This window comes from Arabidopsis lyrata (assembly GCF_000004255.2).
Source record: "Arabidopsis lyrata subsp. lyrata unplaced genomic scaffold ARALYscaffold_7, whole genome shotgun sequence".
Lineage (NCBI taxonomy): Eukaryota > Viridiplantae > Streptophyta > Magnoliopsida > Brassicales > Brassicaceae > Arabidopsis > Arabidopsis lyrata.
In genome coordinates, this window is record NW_003302549.1 from 8,749,454 (window position 1) to 8,767,727 (window position 18,274).

At 35.5% G+C, this 18,274-nt stretch overlaps 2 protein-coding genes and 1 pseudogene across 2 annotated transcripts; 1 reads left to right on the plus strand and 2 right to left on the minus strand.

Annotated features, from left to right (window-relative positions):
* Nucleotides 1-12,452: 12,452 nt before the first annotated feature.
* On the plus strand, nucleotides 12,453-13,892 carry LOC9303857. Its single transcript, XM_002867739.2, has one exon. The coding sequence runs from the start codon at nucleotides 12,639-12,641 to the stop codon at nucleotides 13,650-13,652; it is 1,014 nt and encodes a 337-aa protein (XP_002867785.1). The 5' UTR covers nucleotides 12,453-12,638; the 3' UTR covers nucleotides 13,653-13,892.
* Nucleotides 13,893-15,269: 1,377 nt separating this feature from the next.
* LOC110226186 lies at nucleotides 15,270-16,069 on the minus strand (annotated as a pseudogene).
* LOC9303858 (putative F-box protein At4g22180) lies at nucleotides 16,002-17,460 on the minus strand. The gene has a single exon (XM_021017869.1). The coding sequence runs from the start codon at nucleotides 17,321-17,323 to the stop codon at nucleotides 16,112-16,114; it is 1,212 nt and encodes a 403-aa protein (XP_020873528.1). The 5' UTR covers nucleotides 17,324-17,460; the 3' UTR covers nucleotides 16,002-16,111.
* Nucleotides 17,461-18,274: the final 814 nt, after the last annotated feature.

An 18,274-nucleotide genomic window follows, 5' to 3' on the forward strand; every position in this document is an offset into this window, starting at 1 on the left:
GAAGTTCTGTAGCTAAATGGGCCTGTGGTGTGAAACTTCCTTCTTTGATATGCATGCCAAGAAAATCAATGTTGGGCTGGGCTATTATCATCTTTCTGGCTGATAGCATGATTCCGTTTTTCTTGATGATGTCTTGAAACTGTTGTAGCGCCTGAATATGCTCTTCTTCATTCTTCGAGAAGATGAGTATGTCATCAATGTATATAAGAGCTGTGTGTAACAATGGCTCGAATATACGTAACATTGCTTGTTGAAATAGCGATGGCGCCGTCTTGAGACCAAAGGGTAAGACATTCCATTGAAGGTGTCTATTTGGAAGACAAAACGCAGTTTTGTATCTTTCTTCAGGATGAACACCGAGTTGCCAAAATCCTGACTTCAGATCAAACTTCGAAAATATTTTTGCACCTTGGAGATGTTGGAGAAGCGCTCTTTTATTTGGCAGTGGAAACTTGACGTCTTGCAGATATTGGTTCAACGGCTTGTAGTCGATAACTAATCTGAGTTTTCCTCTTGCTTGTTCTGCACGATTATTAACGTAGAACGCTTTGCATGCCCATGGAGAGTTTGTTCTTGAGATGATACCTTGATCCATCAATTGATTGCATTCCTCATTTGCCTTCTGCAACAGTGTTGGAGGCATTCCTGCATGGCTTGCTTTTGTTGGTGTTGTGTGTACATCTTCTTTGAATGGTAGGGATACGAAGAAGCTTGCGTTTAACCATAGCGGATGATTACACTTTTGAAGGAACTCCGTGTGTGAATCAGCACATGATGTCATCTTTAATTCTTCTTCAATTTTGTTGAATTCTGCAGATGCTGAGTCTTCGATTGAGAACAGGCGATGCATCGTGGTAAAAGCTTTGTAGAGATTTTTCCATCTCACACCTCTTGGTTCAAGAGAGATACCGAACTTCTTCTTCAGTGCCGAATAAGTATCCCACCCAAGGATTAAGTCTTTACCAGGTGCAGATGAACCTAGTACTTCCTTAGTAACTTGACATCCTGGAAAAAGCTCTATCGTGATTGGTTTTGATTTTAGCTTAACCGTCAGGGATCCAGCATTCGCGACTCTGAAATCTTGTTGATGAGGCATCCACATGGCTCGTGAGAGAATCTTTGGATTTATGATTGTTGTATGAGCTCCTGCGTCGAAGAATGCGATTGCATGCACTGGCTTTTCTCGTTTGGAAGGATCAAAGATGGTTACTGGTAGATGTGGCGTCTGAAGTTCATCTTCCTGAGGGATCTGGGTAATCTTGAAACAACAATCATCGTCTTTGTCATCTTCGGATGAGGATTCTGAAGATTCGTCATAATCCGAATAACTGCATATAGCATCATTCTCGTCACTATCATAAGATAGTATTGACTCAAGATCGTGGTTATCAATATCAAGATCTGGAGCTATCTTGGATATCGAATGAATGAGATACTGCTTCTTCTTTTTAGACTTGTTTGGACAGTCTTTTGCAAAATGCCCCGTCTTTCTGCATAGAAAACATTTTGAAGTTTTCTCGAAGCTTTTCTTTTTCCTAAAGAATCGCTTGCGTTTGATCTTGTTGAAATATTTCGACTTCAAGAATGATTTCTTGGATCCTCTTCGATCTTTTCGTCGATCTTCACATGAACATTTTTTCTTTTTCGAACATTTGATGTTTAGATCTGGGCGAGCACATATCTTCGAAAGATGCTTTGACTTGTCCATGAATTCTGACCAAAATTCTTTTTGCTTGCAAAGCTTGTCAAGAGTTCTGAACACCTGCTGCTGTATCTGTCCAATCGAGATTTCTTCAATCGTCTGCCCTTGATCTCTGATATACAGCTTTGTTTGTTGACTTAGGTAGTCGTCGATGGATGAGAGATAGACTTGCTTCAGGCTTGGATTGTTTAGACCATTGAGAGCATAATACCTTCGAGTTTGCCGCTCGAAATGCTTTGCTAAATCTCTCTTCTTCAATGAACAACACTTTGCTGTGTAGAATTCTTCTTGTAGTTGTTCTTTTAAATGATTTGGGGTGCCAACGAATTCTCTATGTATTTCTCCAAGAAGTAGAGGTATCGTTGTCTGATACACCTGCTGCTGCCGATATTCTCCAAGCGAATTCCACCATTCTTTTAATGCGCCTGACAGTCTTGATGTGAATTGTTGTATCACCACTTCTGTTGGGGAAGTGATTGCTTCGGAGGTCATCCACGCATGAAACTCATCGAGACGACTATTCCATTTTTCAAAAGGAATGTCATCGAATGTGAACACCATTATCTTTGATGCAAATTGTTTCTTTGGTACGCCTTGAGCTTCATAGCTCATCTCTTCGTCACTTGAAATTTCTTCATAGATCGGCTCTTCTTTTGGAATATGTGACTCATCTCCGATTGCAAACTGATTTGGAAGAGATTTATCTGTTTCTGATTCATCGACGTAAGAGGTTGAATCTGAAAGAGCTGAGATGTGAGTCATTGTAACAATTGGTAGCGACTGCTGCTCTTTTGATTGAACTTGCAATTCTTGTCTTTCATCATCAGATGTTTTTACGAGATTGTCTAGTAAACTAGACATCGAAAACTCGATCATCGCAATTTCTTCTTCTTTTGCAACATCCTCTTTCTTTTCATCTTGAGCGGACTCATGGCTTGATGAAGATGTGAAGCTTGGCTTCTTGGATGGATTGATGGGAAACTCAGAATCCTTTTGACGCCTTGGTTTAGTTCTTGCCACCTTTGTTTTGTAATTGCTGATTGAAGTTGTACCAAACCGAGATGTAAAGGCTTCATCCGAGGATAAGAATCCAGGTACAGGCTGTTTTGGTTTTGGATCTTGATATCCAGACAGAAATCCTGGAGAATATGATTCTTGATATGTGGGTAATCCAGATGACATGTAGTCAAAAGGATTATACAGATTAACTCGCCTCTGATTCTGGACTAGACTTTCTAGGCTTCTTTGAAGATCTTTGAGTTGATATTTAAGATTGGTTTGTTCAGCTTCTTTACTTCTGAACTGAGATGTATTAACCTTCATTTGTTTCGCCATAGCCATCATTTCTTGGTGCAAGTTGCTGAGTTTCTGTTGAATCTCTGATATAGCTCCTTGCAGACTGTTGAATCTTCTATTGTTGTTCTCCGACATTTGATCAACCTTGTGGCTAATGGATGACAGTAATTGATTCTGAACAAAGGCGTTTTCTGTTTGCCAGTTGAGAACCTTCTCTGCTTGGCTTAATTCGTCGGGTCCAGCGGAGTTGATGTTGTTTGGGACAATTTTTGGTGTATGCACAATATTGTCCTTGACAAAGTCCTTTGGTGGAGGAAAATCCATTCTTATCATCATGAGTTGCTGGTTTGCGTCCTCCTTCTTTGTTGAATACTCGACTATGAAGTCGTAGTTGTCTTCACCAAGTGGACCTACTGTAGGATCTCCTTCAAGGTAGCGTTTATAGAGCGGATCCTTCTTTTTTCTCCGTTTTCTTCGCTTTTCATCATCCGATTCATAAGAATCTTCTAAACATGCGGTACATGAGTAGACATCGAAGTAGCAATGTCCGTTCTCATCTTTGAATGGATATACGACAGTTCCATTCTGACCAAAAGCGATTGGTTGAAGATCTTTCTTTTTGACGGGATCATAGAACTCTTGCTCCTTAATTTGGATAGTGAATTGAGTAAAGAGTTTCTTTTGAAAAGATGAACTTGGCTTTTCAAACTTTATCTCCGTGGTTCCATCGCTCCTAGAGTGAAAGCTTACGTCAGATGACTGAATCGGTGCTTGAGATGCTTGATGTATCTTCTCATAGCTTGTTACCCATGACTCTGGCAGTTTTCGTAGTAGTTCTTCTCGAGATATCTGTCTCGGGATTTGAATAGAGTTGGGTGCTTGCGATGCCGATGTGACTTCAAGGTATAAAGCTTCATCTGATGCTGGTAATGCAAGATCGAGAGCATGATCTTGGATTCTGTATACGATCTGATGATGTAGAGTTGCTGCCACACTTTCTTCTTGCATAGGTGCTCCGATTAGTTGTAATTGAACCTTAAGCGCCTTCAGGAGATTTGGATCTTGTAGTGAGACATTGAAATTGGGAAACAATGTTATGAATACTGTTCCTGCGTTCAGCGTTGTTTGTACTGTTCCGATGCAAGCTTGTTGATAGGATTTGAGTCTTGAGTCAAGCAAAGCAATCCGTGCTACAACCGGTAAACCTTTTCGTGCGTGTAAGGTTAAACCGATTCGTACTACACCAAAGTGTAGATGAGTGTAGCCCTGCTGCTGCCATAGCCTTGGAAGATGCTCCGGGATATTTAGCGAGATGAATTGTTCTTCTTCGGTGGCTGGAACTTGACATGATGAAAACTTGCTGGATTGTACATACTCCAATACTCGTCGGCTGGAAGATGGCCTGATCAGATCACGAACACCTTTTACTGAAAAAGCACTAGGCTTTTTAGCAAAGTATTCATAAGGATTAACCAACGGGAGAGTTATTTCTGGCAGTTGATCTCCGGGAACGTATTCGATTTCATACAAGGAATTTATTTTAGAAAGGGAATTATTTCTTTGGATTTTTGGTAAAGTAGATATAGCAAATTGTGAATCTATAGAAGGATTTAGCTGAGGGTGTTTAGGAGGCTTAGAAAGAGACATGATTGAGAGTTTGTTTTCCAGAACATTCAAAACGATCAGTCATAAATAATGATTCTCTCTACCTTCACACAAGCCTAGGCTCTGATACCATAATCTTATGAATACTCCAAACCCTACCTTACATTTCTAGTAAGGGCTATATTAATTGATATGCATAGAAGACTTAAAAATTAAAAATCTATCCATGTTTTTCTTTTTATTAGTTCTCTTTCCTCTGACTCAATTAATACCAAAACTACCCTTTATTTTGTAAACGAATACTATTCGTCATTGGAAGAAATAAAGAAATAATGATTTGTGTGGTTATCTTTTTGATTAACAATGTAAATCAAATTGTATCGCGATAACTAAAAAGTAAAAACACTGTTCAGTCAAATATCGAAAACTTTATTCATCACGAGATGTAATAAAAAATAGTGATTTTGGTGATTATTTATGTAATTTAGTAATATAAATTATATTATATCATGATAACTTTACATGTTGTATGGTAAAATTATGTTTATCGTGCTAATATATTTATTATATGATTGTTATCAACAAACTTATATAATAATATGTTTATTTATTTCAATAATTTATTCATTTCCGTTAACTTATGCATTAGCATATTTATTTATCATGATAATTTATTTATCACGGTTAACTTATATGTTATCATAGATGTTAAAAAAAATCTTCTTCTCTTCTCGAGTATCTTCCTCTGTCATCATGTCTCCCAGATTTGTTTCTTCTTCCATTATCACCTGCAACTCCATCCAAAGTTCACCTCATCACTTTCTCTCTTCTTCTTCTTCTTTCCCCACCTCTTCGTCCTCTCCATTTTTATTTTAAACTACTAAACAATAATTTTCATCCCTAAATTCTTTGCCACCTCTTTGTCCTCTCCATTTTCACTCCGACTTCTTCGTCTTCTCCATTTTTACTTTATTTTATGTAAATGTTAACAAAAATAATAACCAGATAAACAATTAGGTGTGTAGAAAAAATATGTATATTTTATATAAACGCTAACAAAAATAATAACTAGATAAGTAATTAGGTGTGTAGAATAAAAGGGTAAAATTGTCAAAAGATCAATCTCTCTCTTGTCCACTTAATTAAAAGAAAATCATGCATACATACTTAATTATTTAATCTTCTGAGCATATCCATTGATATTCTAGAATTCAACATTAATTTTTCCGACGTTGTAATACATACGATTATATAAAGTGGAGTTGATTTTTTTTTTTTTTTAAGTGGAGTGATTTATAATCTCTATACTATTAAAAGAGAAGTACAAATGCAAATGGGTCGGGTCAAAATCAGAAAGTTGACCCAAACTTCTGAAATCGGATCTTTCAATTTTTTTTGGAATATGATTTCTAATTAATATTAAATAATAAAAAATCAAACTAAAATAAAATATTTATTGAAATCAAATAAAATATGATTGTATTTATGGTAACTAATTATAAAAGCATATTCCGAACAATACTATACATTAATTACGTATAATATATTTGTTCATATATTTTTGGAACTAATTCCATAACAATCAACGTTTTTGTCATTAATTTTGCTAATTTTAGCCAATTAGCATTAATTGAAAGATATCTTACTTGCTTCAAAAGATTTCTAGAAAATTTATCACAACTAACCCATCTATTTTATAAATTAAATAGATATTTTTATTTTGGTCGTGTAAATTAAATAGATATGAAATCAATGTAACTAATTTTAATTTAATTAAATTAAACGAAATTATGGTATTTTCTTACTTATAACTTACCAAAGAAGTTTAATTTTAAAATTATAAAGATTTCTTGAATATGATTTTTAGAATTATTCAACAAGATGATAAATATTTATTAAATTTTGCGAATCATGAAAAATAATAATTAATTATTAATCGTTATATTTCACCTTTCAAAGTTTCAATCTCTCATCTAAGAAATAGGATATAGATTCTATTATTCCTATGTCCAAACAATATTTTGTTGTATGACTAAATAATATTCCCACTAGAGCTGTCAAAGTGAGTTGATTCATCCCGTTAAACCCGTTTTGTGATAGGCAAAATATATTTTGACATATAGTTAGTTGGTCCACACTACCCGCAGATAGCATATATGAAAACACAAATCCGTCCCGCGAATGTATGCTGATTTGCGGGGTTGTCCGTGGATTTTGTTTAAATAATTTTAAAGTAACGAAATTTTTAAATACTACTAAAATAAATAAATAAATAAATATTAGAGGAAATAATTTTATATCTCATTATATTTATAAATATTATAATTTCATTTATTAAAAGTTTTTTAAATTACCAAATGTTGAATAAATTATACTTTTATCAATAAATACTAACATGCGGGCTGATCCGCCAACCCGCGGACGAAAACCGATAAAAACCTATGATCCACTGCGAATCAATCCGTGTGGCCCGTTTATTTACGGGTTTAATATATTTTCACAAATATGCCCCATAGTGAGCTGATTTGGGCTCGACTCACGGTTTTTTACCTATTTTTACTGCTCTAATTCCTATGAATCATCTAATTTTAGAATTCTAAAACATAAAATTCTATTTTTAATCATAATTAATATGATCGGTTTAATTATAAACAATTTAACATTTTCTCTACAATTCGTTATTTTGAATATTTATAAGTACACTATCCGATTCGCTCTACTTAAAACACGCACTATTAAAATCAACGTATGTAAACCAATATTTTCCCGCGGTGGACCGCGGGTCCGATCCTAGTTTAGCATGAATAGATAAAGCTTTTTTGTTTATATAGAGTGAAATTAAATTTTATGTTGCTAATTTATCCACGTTTTGTTAAACTGATTATTAATGAATAATGAATTGAGTATGAATGTAATTAATAATAAAGCATTCTGGGGATGAATGATCATATATAAAATGGACAATAACATAGTACCAAAATAACATTCAAACCATATCCTTAGATTTGTAATTAGTTTGAACAATATAATTCGTTGACAAGAAAAATAAACAAAAATCCATATACAATTAATTATGCATGCTGTCCAAGGACCTACAAAGAAACTCCGTTTACAATTATTGACTGTCGTCGTCGATTACCAAATTTTAGTTCGTTTAGCATTTATCAACTATCCAAATAAGAACAACTTATGAGTATCATTCATAAATTATCAGAAAATGCGTTGGCTAAGAGGAACTCGAGCCTAAAACTTCGTTAACCAACAGATATAAAACGTAATAAAACTAACATTTCCAAAAAAAAATTCAAATCAGTTTCTATTTTTTTGAATAAAATGTAAAATTTATTCAAAATTTTTTTTTTACAACAAGTGCAACGTTTGTTTAAACAGTTTTAAAAAAATTGAAAACCATATAGAACCGGTGTTTTTTATCTTGATGCAAACCAAGTCATCATACACCCTTCATGTCTTCTATCCCTTTCACGAATAGAAGATATCCTATTGCGAATTTGCTTGTCTAGTCTTTGGACCAGATTGGTTGATGGCACCGGATTTTCACCATGTTTTCGATTGTTTCTTTCTGCCCACAGAGAATGAATCGCAAGCTCAAACGCATATCTCGTAAAAAATAGTATCATGTCCCAAAGACGGGTCCGTAAGGAGCTTGAGGACATCAAATCAGTTTCTAATGTTTTGAATTATTAAAAAATGTGTCATTGAAAGCTAATTAAAAATGCTCGTAAGTCGTAACATGGGGGCAGTGTACGGATGGGGAAATGTGAAAACCTAAAATACCAAATCTATGTAACGTCGAAGTTTCGTGCAGAGAGAGACCAAAGAAGGTTGGGGGTATTTACGACATTTCACAATCACGACCCTATGACATTAAATGAGTGTGAGATAATGCTATCCGTCACATGGCCTTACATTATCTATGTCTGTTTCCAAACACAAACCAACCAACAAATCTCTTTGCTATTTTTGTTTATTTTTTTCCTTGATGATCATTTAAAAAAAAAAAAAGAAAAAAAAAAAGAGTTCGTTTTATGAGATACTTTTTATATTTCTGCTTGCTTACATATTTTTCTTAGTATTATTTTTTAAAATGAAGATAATTTCTTTAACTAGTAAATTCCCTTGTTCTAAAAATCGGCCGTTTAGGCGTTTTTCTTAGTATTATTTTTTAAAATGAAGATAATTTTTTTAACTAGTAAATTCCCTTGTTCTAAAAATCGGCCGCCTAGGCGCTGATCGGAGGAGCACCGCGGCGATTTTGTCCAAATCGGTGAGAAAAATCGGAGATCCGATTTTTTGTAGGCGGCCGCCTAGCCCGCCTAGACGGCGCCTAGCCCAATTTTTTTTTTTTTTTTTTGTTTTTCCTTTTTTTTTATCTAAAATTCAAAACGTCCTACTTATGTTCGTAATTTGTATAAAAATCATAAATTTGAAATTAAAATCTTGTTCTCATGTGTTTAATACAATTTTAAAAACAATATTATATAAATTTTTTAATTAGAATGGATTAATATGTTTTTAAAATATTAAATAGCCCTAAAACTAATCCCCGATTAATCCCCGATTTTCTTGCTATGCGCTAGGTGCACCCTCACCGTCCGACTAGCGTCTAGCGATTTTTTAAACACGGGTAAATTCACAGCCAGCCACTGGTGGTGAACCCGTAATGCTACAGCAGAAAAAGCTAAGCAATACGTTCACGAGTGTTTAATACGTGTAGGTCCTATTAAAATCACGTCTCATTCTTTTAACTATTTGTTTCCTTCTGTTAATGGGCCTCATTCTTGGCCCGTTTACCCCTTCTGGCTGTCTTTTTTCGCTAATAATAATGTACTTTGGGACTACATTTTGTTGTTTTTGTTTTTGAACAGCCTACATTTGTTTATTATATTTGTGTCGTAAAAAACTAAAAATAACATAACTTGGCAAGTTTCACACCAAATAATAATGAAAAACGAATTTGGCAAGACAAGAAAACATAACAGAACAAAAGAATAAAACTATTCGTGAATGTAGAGAAAAATATCAACATTATAAGATTCATTCGTTAGAAACTCATTTTTAAAGTGGTGGAGATATAAATTTGAATTAAAAACTAAAGTGTACTGTATTTATAGATTTTCTTATGTTTGATCACTCATTTTCTAGGTTCCGCCAACCTATTGTGATTAATTATCCATTTTTCCTACTAAAACCACTTTTATGAAACAATTTGACTATTTAGTAAATTAATCATCAAAAAGTCAAAACATTGATTTTGTCGTTTTATATTTGGAAAAAACGAGTGAAACTTGATAACAAAACATAGGCCTTGTACATAAGTAAAAGATTAGGAATATCAAAGATTAGTAAAAGATTAGGAATATCAAATAAACATAGGCCTTGTACATAAGTAAAAGATGTGGCATGGTGGTCACGGTTGCTTGGTGTTCGTGTTGTGGCGGAGTTCGTTTGTTGGCTGGCGGCGCAGTTCGAGGCTGGTTCCTGCGGTGGTTGTTGGCGAGGTCCTCCTCACCGCTGTGTTGCTCACGGCTTTTGTGTGATTCGTCATTAACGGTTCGCTGCGGTTCATCCAGAGTTTGTGGCGGCTTGGACCTTCTCCGGTGTGGCTTTGGGCTTTTTCGGCTCATTCCGGTAAGGTTCTCCTCGGCTTGTGGTCCTCCGGTGTTGTTTGCATCGGTTGGAGTGGGTTTTTGGTTGTGGTGTTGTATTGTTCTTTCTTCGTTTGGATGCGGCTTGATTTACTTAGTGGTTCGAGCTGGTAAGGCTTTGTGGTTGAATAGAGGCGGCGGTTTCGTCTAGTTGCCCTTCTCAATCCCGGGGAGATGTCTCCTGTGGCTTCACGCTCAGGATTGGTGAACAGAGACGGCTTCTCTGGTCATCTTTGACGCTCCCGTGCCGTCGGGTGCGGTTAGGTCTCTCTAGCGATCCCGTTTTTGCGTTAGTCTTCGGAGAAGCTGTAGGCGGTCTTTCTTGAGGTTTGAGGACTGCCTCGGGAAATGGTTTGCTCGTGGCAACAACGATGAGGACTCGAGCTCCTTCGAGCTGCGGCAATTACGCAAATGTCCGTGCTTCACGGTTCGGAATCGGTGTTTCTTCTTCTTGTCTCTGCTAGTGGCTTCGCTTTCGTATTTCTTTGTCGTGTTTTCTCTTGTATTCGTAGGTCTTTAGTGTGTAGTTTTTGGTTTTCCTTTCTTCTTTGTTACCTCTGTATTCGCTGTCGCAAAATTGAAAATGGTATAAATACTTCACCTTTTACCAAAAAAAAAAAAATAAGTCTAGCCTGCGTGTACGTCGGTGACTTGGTGGTTGTATTTACAATTAAACAAAACTCTTAAGTACTCTTTTTCATTACTCTCTCTGTTTTGTTTTAGTTGTCGTTTAAAGTTTTTGCACACAAATTAAAAAAATCATTAAATTTGTTTTACTTTTTATTAATATATTTTATAATTTTTTCATTGGTCAAAACACTAAAACATTAATGACAAAATATTAATTTTCACCAAACATTTGCATTGAAAACCTAAAACGACAACTATTATGAAACAAAATTTTAATCCTAAAACGACAACTAAACTGAAACGGAAGAAGTATTTGTTAAGTAAAATCCCTAAGTATGTGCTATTTTATTTTCCATGAAATGCGGTCGAGGAATGTGGTTTGTTCGTCTAGTTGTTTATAGTCAAATTAAAGTAATGATTGAAAATCACATGATGGATAAATAATTAAACTTTTGAAGTTTTGAAAGTTGATATTGCCAACATCACAATGACATCAAATTTGAATAAAAAGTAAAAATATTTTGTGTTTTAAACAAAATAAGACAAAAATGTAAAATGGAAATGACTTTTGGGTTCAGGGTAATGATAATTGCACATATGATTTTAAACGTGAAAAAGGGTCGACTCCGATTTAGAGGTTTTATTCTTATAATCCATAAAGTTTAACTTACTTTTGCTATTTTCTCGGGAAACATTCACCAAGAAATCGAAAAATTATCAAGTTCAGAGGGGTCCAGGAATAAATTTGAGTGGAATTTATATTCCTCCATCTCATTTTTATGCCTCCTACCTATATGTAATTGTTTAAGTAAATGTGTAAGAGAACCGAGAAACAATACGAATGATAACTTGACAAAGAAAAAAAACAATACGAACCGAGTATTTTGTAAGAATGTAACAAATGAATCTTACTTATAAATTTTCAAATAACCTATTTTTAGCATAATTTTGCTAGAAGAGTCTTTATCAAGAGTTGGTTTTTATTTAAGAATTTGGCAATTTACATCTTAAGACCTATAATTTCGTTAGCTTGTCCCTTGAAATGTAGAAATGATTCATATATTTATTTGGTTAAAATCAAGTTTGGTGAGGAGAGTTAATGAGTTGGATGGTATATAGATAGTGAGGAGACATAAAGCTTCTAGGGTGTTGAGAATATATATCATTAATGGTAAATTTAACATCAAATAAAATATATGTGTTTTTTGCTAAAATATAAAATAAAATATATGTGTTGCAACAAAAACCAAGAGGAAAAAATGACAAATGTCTAGTGATTTACCGTATGAAAAATTTGATAATGAGTCCCAACTTGACTAATCACATTGGGTATCAAAAAAGTTAATAAAATTAAGTAGCCGAGAGATTAGATTAAAAACATTAGAACATATTTACTTATTTAGGCAAAAAAATGATCTATTAAATCCTTGCATTCTGTATTCCACGTTAAGTATTATATCCACGTCTATAGATATTGTGATTTTCCAATTTTAAGTAATAAAACAAGCAATATATTTGTTCAAAAAAAAAAAAAAAAACAAGCAATATAAAAAAACAATTATTATGGAAAAAATTTGGTAAATAATTTTGCGTCATTTATGTAAGTACCACAAACTCTGCATATATGGTCACACTGCACCTGCCCATCATCTTTCTCTCTCTAACGAATTCATTAATTTATTATCTTCTTCTTCTTCTTCAACCTCCCAAAATTCTCTCTCTCTCTATACTCTGCAACAATGGATAGTCCGACGAGCATACGTAGTAAACCACCACCGGAGATTCTTTCTCCATGTGGTAGTCAACGACGGAGAAGCAGCTGCGACTCTAACCCACCTGAGTTCGAGTTCTGGCGTCTCACTAACACTTCATTTCCTCAAGCTGACTCAGATCTCCTCTCCGCCGACGAGCTTTTTCACGACGGTGTTCTTCTTCCTCTTCACCTCCTCTCCGTGAAGTCAGAGCTTCCATCCGACCCGAATATCGTAGAATGCGACCCGGATGCATCTCCTTCACCGGTTACTTTGATTACAGAGCAAAAGAATGATCTTGAACCCGGTTTAGGATCCGAGTTGACCCGAGAAACAACGGTTTCGAAGCGGTGGAGAGATATTTTCAGAAAGAGCGAAACCAAACCGCCGGGGAAGAAAGAGAAGGTGAAAGAGAATAAGAAGGAGAAGAAGAAAACCGGGTCGGGTTCGGGTTCGGGTTCGGGTTCAGGAGCGGAGCTGAATATCAACATTTGGCCGTTTTCAAGAAGTAGATCCGCAGGGAACAACGTGACCCGACCCAGGATGTCGTTTGGAGCTCCGACGACCCGGAAAGTTAGCAGTGCGCCGTGTTCACGTAGCAACTCCACCGGAGAATCCAAATCGAGGAAGTGGCCAAGTAGTCCCGGTCGAAACGGCGTCCATCTTGGTCGGAGCAGTCCGGTTTGGCAAGTCCGGCGAGGAGGTGGAGCTCCGGTTGGGAAAACGATACCCGAACCGATGGGTCGGGTTGTGGGTAAAAGGGAGATTCCCGAGACGCGTAAGGGTAAAACGGTAATTGAGAGCAATAAAGCAAAAGTCTTGAACTTGAACGTGCCTATGTGCATCGGTTATCGGAGCCGGTTAAGCTGCAGAACCGAAGAGAGTGGTGGTGGTAATAGTAACATTGGGAGTGACAATAATAATAATAATGCCAACGCTAATAATCCTAATCCTAATGGTTTATTTGGCTTTCGTAATCTCTTCATTAAGAAAGTTTATTGACTTTATTTGTTTTGTTTTATAGTAATCTTGTAAAAGTGTTCATTTTATCAAAAGACCCTCTTAATATATAGTCTCGAGGGTCCATTTTTATTGTTCTTAATTTCGGTTTTTTTATAATTGCTGCTTTTGCTGTTAGTACGATGTGTGGATTTAGGTAGATTATCGTATTTGCTTATATAATTATATCATGTAATTAAAACTCGATGCTTATTAATATGTAACTACTTTTTCTCCATTTTCTATGGCTTGGTTTCATGTTGACGTAAACTAAGGTTTGTAATATTTTATACTTGTTACAAGACTACGAATTTAGTGCAGGTAAAATGGTATTTGTTAAAACATATAGAGGAAAAAGATTATTAATTTACTTTTGAAAATTGGAATGTATTGAGTTTATGCAAAAGGAGATGACTTGTGGAATCAAATTCCAAAAATTTTAGATTGTTTTCTTCAGAAGCTTTACTTCTTAGAGCAACATTATTGAGATGTGCTTACTTTTGGTTCTTAGTAAATTTTTTGGTTCTTAGCCCAATTTTTGACTTTTAGCTAAGAGTCATTCTTTAGCAAAATCATCAATTACACCTTTAATTTTAAGATCTTTTGAGCTAAGAACCAAGTTAAGAACCTCCCAATAAAAATAGTCTTAAGCTACTTTGCTAGTTTCAAAGGTGGTATCCTTCTGAAAAATTGGAGTTAGGTCCTCTCTCATTTTTAACCAAGTAATTCATAGCGCGTTCTTGCGACAACACTTGTAGTGAGTCTAGTGACAATAACATGAGTCAGAAGATGTTCTCAAAGTTGAAAGACTGTTAAGACCTGGCTTTACTTTACCTTCTAGGTCTACAAGGTTTATTCATGGGTTCTTTATGAAAATATGAAACAAAGTGATTCTTAATTTGGGAGACAAGACAGTGTTTTTGGTATAGTGTTGAGAATAACACAGGTGATATCTTTATTTTCAGTTGGACTCCACAACAAAAGCTCACTTAAGCATATATTTTGTACCCAATTTCCTAGTTAATTTGTATTTAAACCTTTGTGCATTGCATATATATAAAACTTATAATAATAAAAAAAAACAGAACGTCATCATCATTAGTTAGAGAAAAACACATATTAAAGAGGAAAACCTAATAGTTGAGAGCGATCATGTCTGCGTGAAACTTGGTAAGAGCTAAGAACCGTCAAGCTCTAGGGAGTTGGATGGGTGAACAGTCAAACTTGTGCAGTTTCTCCAACTTCTCTGTCTCGAGATTGAAGATTAAAATACCATTTGTCTTCTTATGTCCATGACTGCCACTGAAATAGATGGAATTTCCATTGAGTCCATCAATTTCACTGGAGGGCACAGTGATGCCTAAATCCAAAAGCATTGCCTCGTCGCCCAAAGAATCAACTTGTTCAGATTTCTTGAAGTTCCCTGATAAATAAATGTAGTTGACGTGGAAGGACCATATTTTTGTAGACCTATGCTGTTTCATAATGACCCTTAGGACATCTCCTCTTACTGTGAGTCTGTGACTACAAGTTTTGGATCAACAAAAAACCAAGAATCGCTTGGTCGACGAGGACGGAGACCTTCTAACATTTCACTTCGTTGACCATAAGGAGAAGGAGGACCTATCTCAAATGATCAAATCTATTCAGAAACCTACCACATTTGAAGATTTGTTGTGGAATCTCATCAGAAAAATCGAAGATTTTTAAACCACAAAAACTGGTTAAGAAGTAAAGCTTGTGATCCTTGTAAACCATGTCACGACAATATGAAGTGTTGAGAATTTGATTCCACGAGGTATCCCTTTTCTTGGAAGAAACCACACACCAAGCTTCAAGTCCCCAAAGAACTAATAATCCTTGGTTTTCTCGTCAATCCAAAACACAGGGGATCCTATACTCATACCTTTGAACTTGCTTCCGAGTTCCGACGTGATTATATGAAATGCGAAATCTATCATCGATGATTCGTTCAACCTTTACCATGCCAAGTTGTGACTCCACACGAGGATGTTTGATCCTCTCGCGGGTGAATGGATTCAAAATGTTTAGATTATACTTTGAATCTTACATAAGGAGCCAACTTCCATAGGTTTCTAAACAAACACTCTTTGCAAATTCCACACCAAGATCTTGCGTTTTGTAACGTTTGTGTTTTTCCTCGGGATTGAGGAGCGTGTATGAATTGTTGTTGTTGTTGTTGTTGTTGTTTTTGTCTTTGGGGAACAGAATCAGCCAAGGGATCTGATTTTTGAGCACGCATTGTCTCGAAGCAGAGTACCAAGACGAACACACAGATTTGGCTCGTCTAGAGGAAGTTCCGACAAGGAATGAGATGTATCTCGTCTGAGACGCTTTTGAGAATCTTTACAATTATATAATCTTGTAAATTTTTAACTAAAAAAAATCAAACACGTCATCATTATTCATTAGAGAAAATCAGAAAAATAACATATGAACAATCAAGTTTGTGTGAAACTTGGTAAGAACCTTCGAGCACTAGAGAGTTGAGCTGATGAACAATCAAATTTGTGCACTAGATCCATCTTCTGTGTCTCGAGACTGAAGATAAATGTATCGTTAATGACCTCTGACTTTGTATGAGTACCACTGAAATAGATGGAATTTTTTTCGAGTCCCACAATGTCATTGGCTAGCATAGTGATACCTAGATCCAAAAGAATTGCCTCGTTGCCCAAAGATTCAACTTTTTCATATTTCTTATAGGACACCGATGAATAAACCTTGTAGACGTCGAAAAATCTGCAGATTCTGGTGTTACGTTCCACTATTCTATCAACCTTGAGGACATCTCCAGTTACTGTGACAACAAGTTTTGTATCAATAGTACTAAAGGGATAACCTGGTTGACCAGGATGATGATTTAATGTAAGTCCTTGCATAATGACACAACCTTGAAAGGTTTGTTGCGGAATCTCTCTAGAGAAATCAAAGATTCTGAATTCATATTTGTAGTTAGACTTGGAGAGGTAAAGCTTGTGATCCTTGTAAACCATGTGATGACAATGTGAACTTTCTGGAATTTGATTCCAACATTTATCTCCTTTCTTGGAATAAACCACACACAAACTTCCAAGTCCCCATATAACTACGTAATCTTTGGTTTTCTCGTCGATCCAAAACACAGGGGATTGTATTCTAATACGTTTGTGGTACTCCCTACCGTTGTAATGGGGTGAAATGCGAAACTGATCATCTATGGTTCGCTCGATCTTTGTCATCCCAAGTTGTGACTCAAAAGGAGGTAGATTGATCCTCTCGCGGGTGAATAGATTCAGAATATAGAGATTATACGGTGGATCTCGCATAAGGAGCCAGCTTCCGTAGGTTGCAGTACAAACACTCTTTGCAAATTCAACACCAAGATCTTTCGTTTTGTAAACTTTGCCTTTTTCCTCGGGATTGAACAACGTGCATGAATTGTTGTTGTTGTTGTCTTCTTCCGGGAAGAGAATTAGCCAAGGGATCTGTATGGGAACGGATTGTCGCGATGCGGAGTGCCAAGACGAACAGACGGATTTAGCTCGTTGGAAATTAGCAAAGCTGAGGCGTTCGAACAATGAAGTCAAGAGATCTAGAGGAAGCTCCGACCAGGAATTGGGTGTATCTCGTCTGAGACGCTTAGGAGAACTAGGTTCATGCCCTTTCCCCATGGCAAATTAAAAGAGAGATCGAGACGATTGAATGTTTTCTGTTGCCCAAGAAGTTATGTCTTATTTTAATTTTTAACCTAAACCTAGGATTTCATTGCCACATAAGTTAGATTTATATGCTTATTTATTATATGGGCTTAAGCGGCCCAGTCTTTTGTCTTATAGGCATGTTACTTTAAAAAATCCAAATAATATTTCTAATTGGTTTTTGCGTAAAAATAGTAAAAAAGAGGAAAAATATGTTTTCCCGAGTTTTTAGGAGAACTAAAGAATCTAAAACTTTGAAAGAGTAAGTAGAAATATGTGTTGAAAACTAAACAAACGTAATAGACGTATTCAAGGTACTGAGGGAAGGGCAGAGGATTTGGAATATTGGTACTCCCTCTGTTTCACAAAGAGTGTCATTTTAGAGTTTTGCACACAGATTAAGAAAACATTAAATTTTTTATTTTTTTCTAAACAAAAACATCATTAACTATATACCTAAACATAATCTGCCCAATAGTAAAACAATCTGCAGAATACTAATAGTCATAAAACATAAAAAATCATTAAATTTTACATTGAAAACCTAAAACGACACTCTTTGTGAAACAAAAATAAAACCTTAAAACGACACTCTTTATGAAACGGAAGGAGTATCGTCTTTACCAAAAGAAGGTAATGCATTCTACTTTATTAGAGACCCTTCCGAGGTACAAATAATATAAGATATAGTCTAAATCATTATATATGTTATGTTATATATGTAGATTTGTAATGTGTGAGATTGATTGGTTTACACTTTTAATTAGCCTCTACTATAAAGTATTCTACTACGCTAAGTCAATAATCGGTTCCACTAAAAGCGTTATAGAAAACAGTGGCAAATTTTGGATACTAGTTAAGTTTACAAAGTAAATAATTTTGCTCTAAAATTAACCAAGTAAAGCCTCAATTTTTGTATCGGCT

What these genes read in the sequence shown, in the direction of transcription:
- LOC9303857 (XM_002867739.2), top strand. Translation starts at nt 12,639, where the DNA reads ATGGATAGTCCGACGAGCATACGTAGTAAACCACCACCGGAGATTCTT.
- LOC9303858 (XM_021017869.1), bottom strand. Translation starts at nt 17,323, where the DNA reads ATGGGGAAAGGGCATGAACCTAGTTCTCCTAAGCGTCTCAGACGAGAT.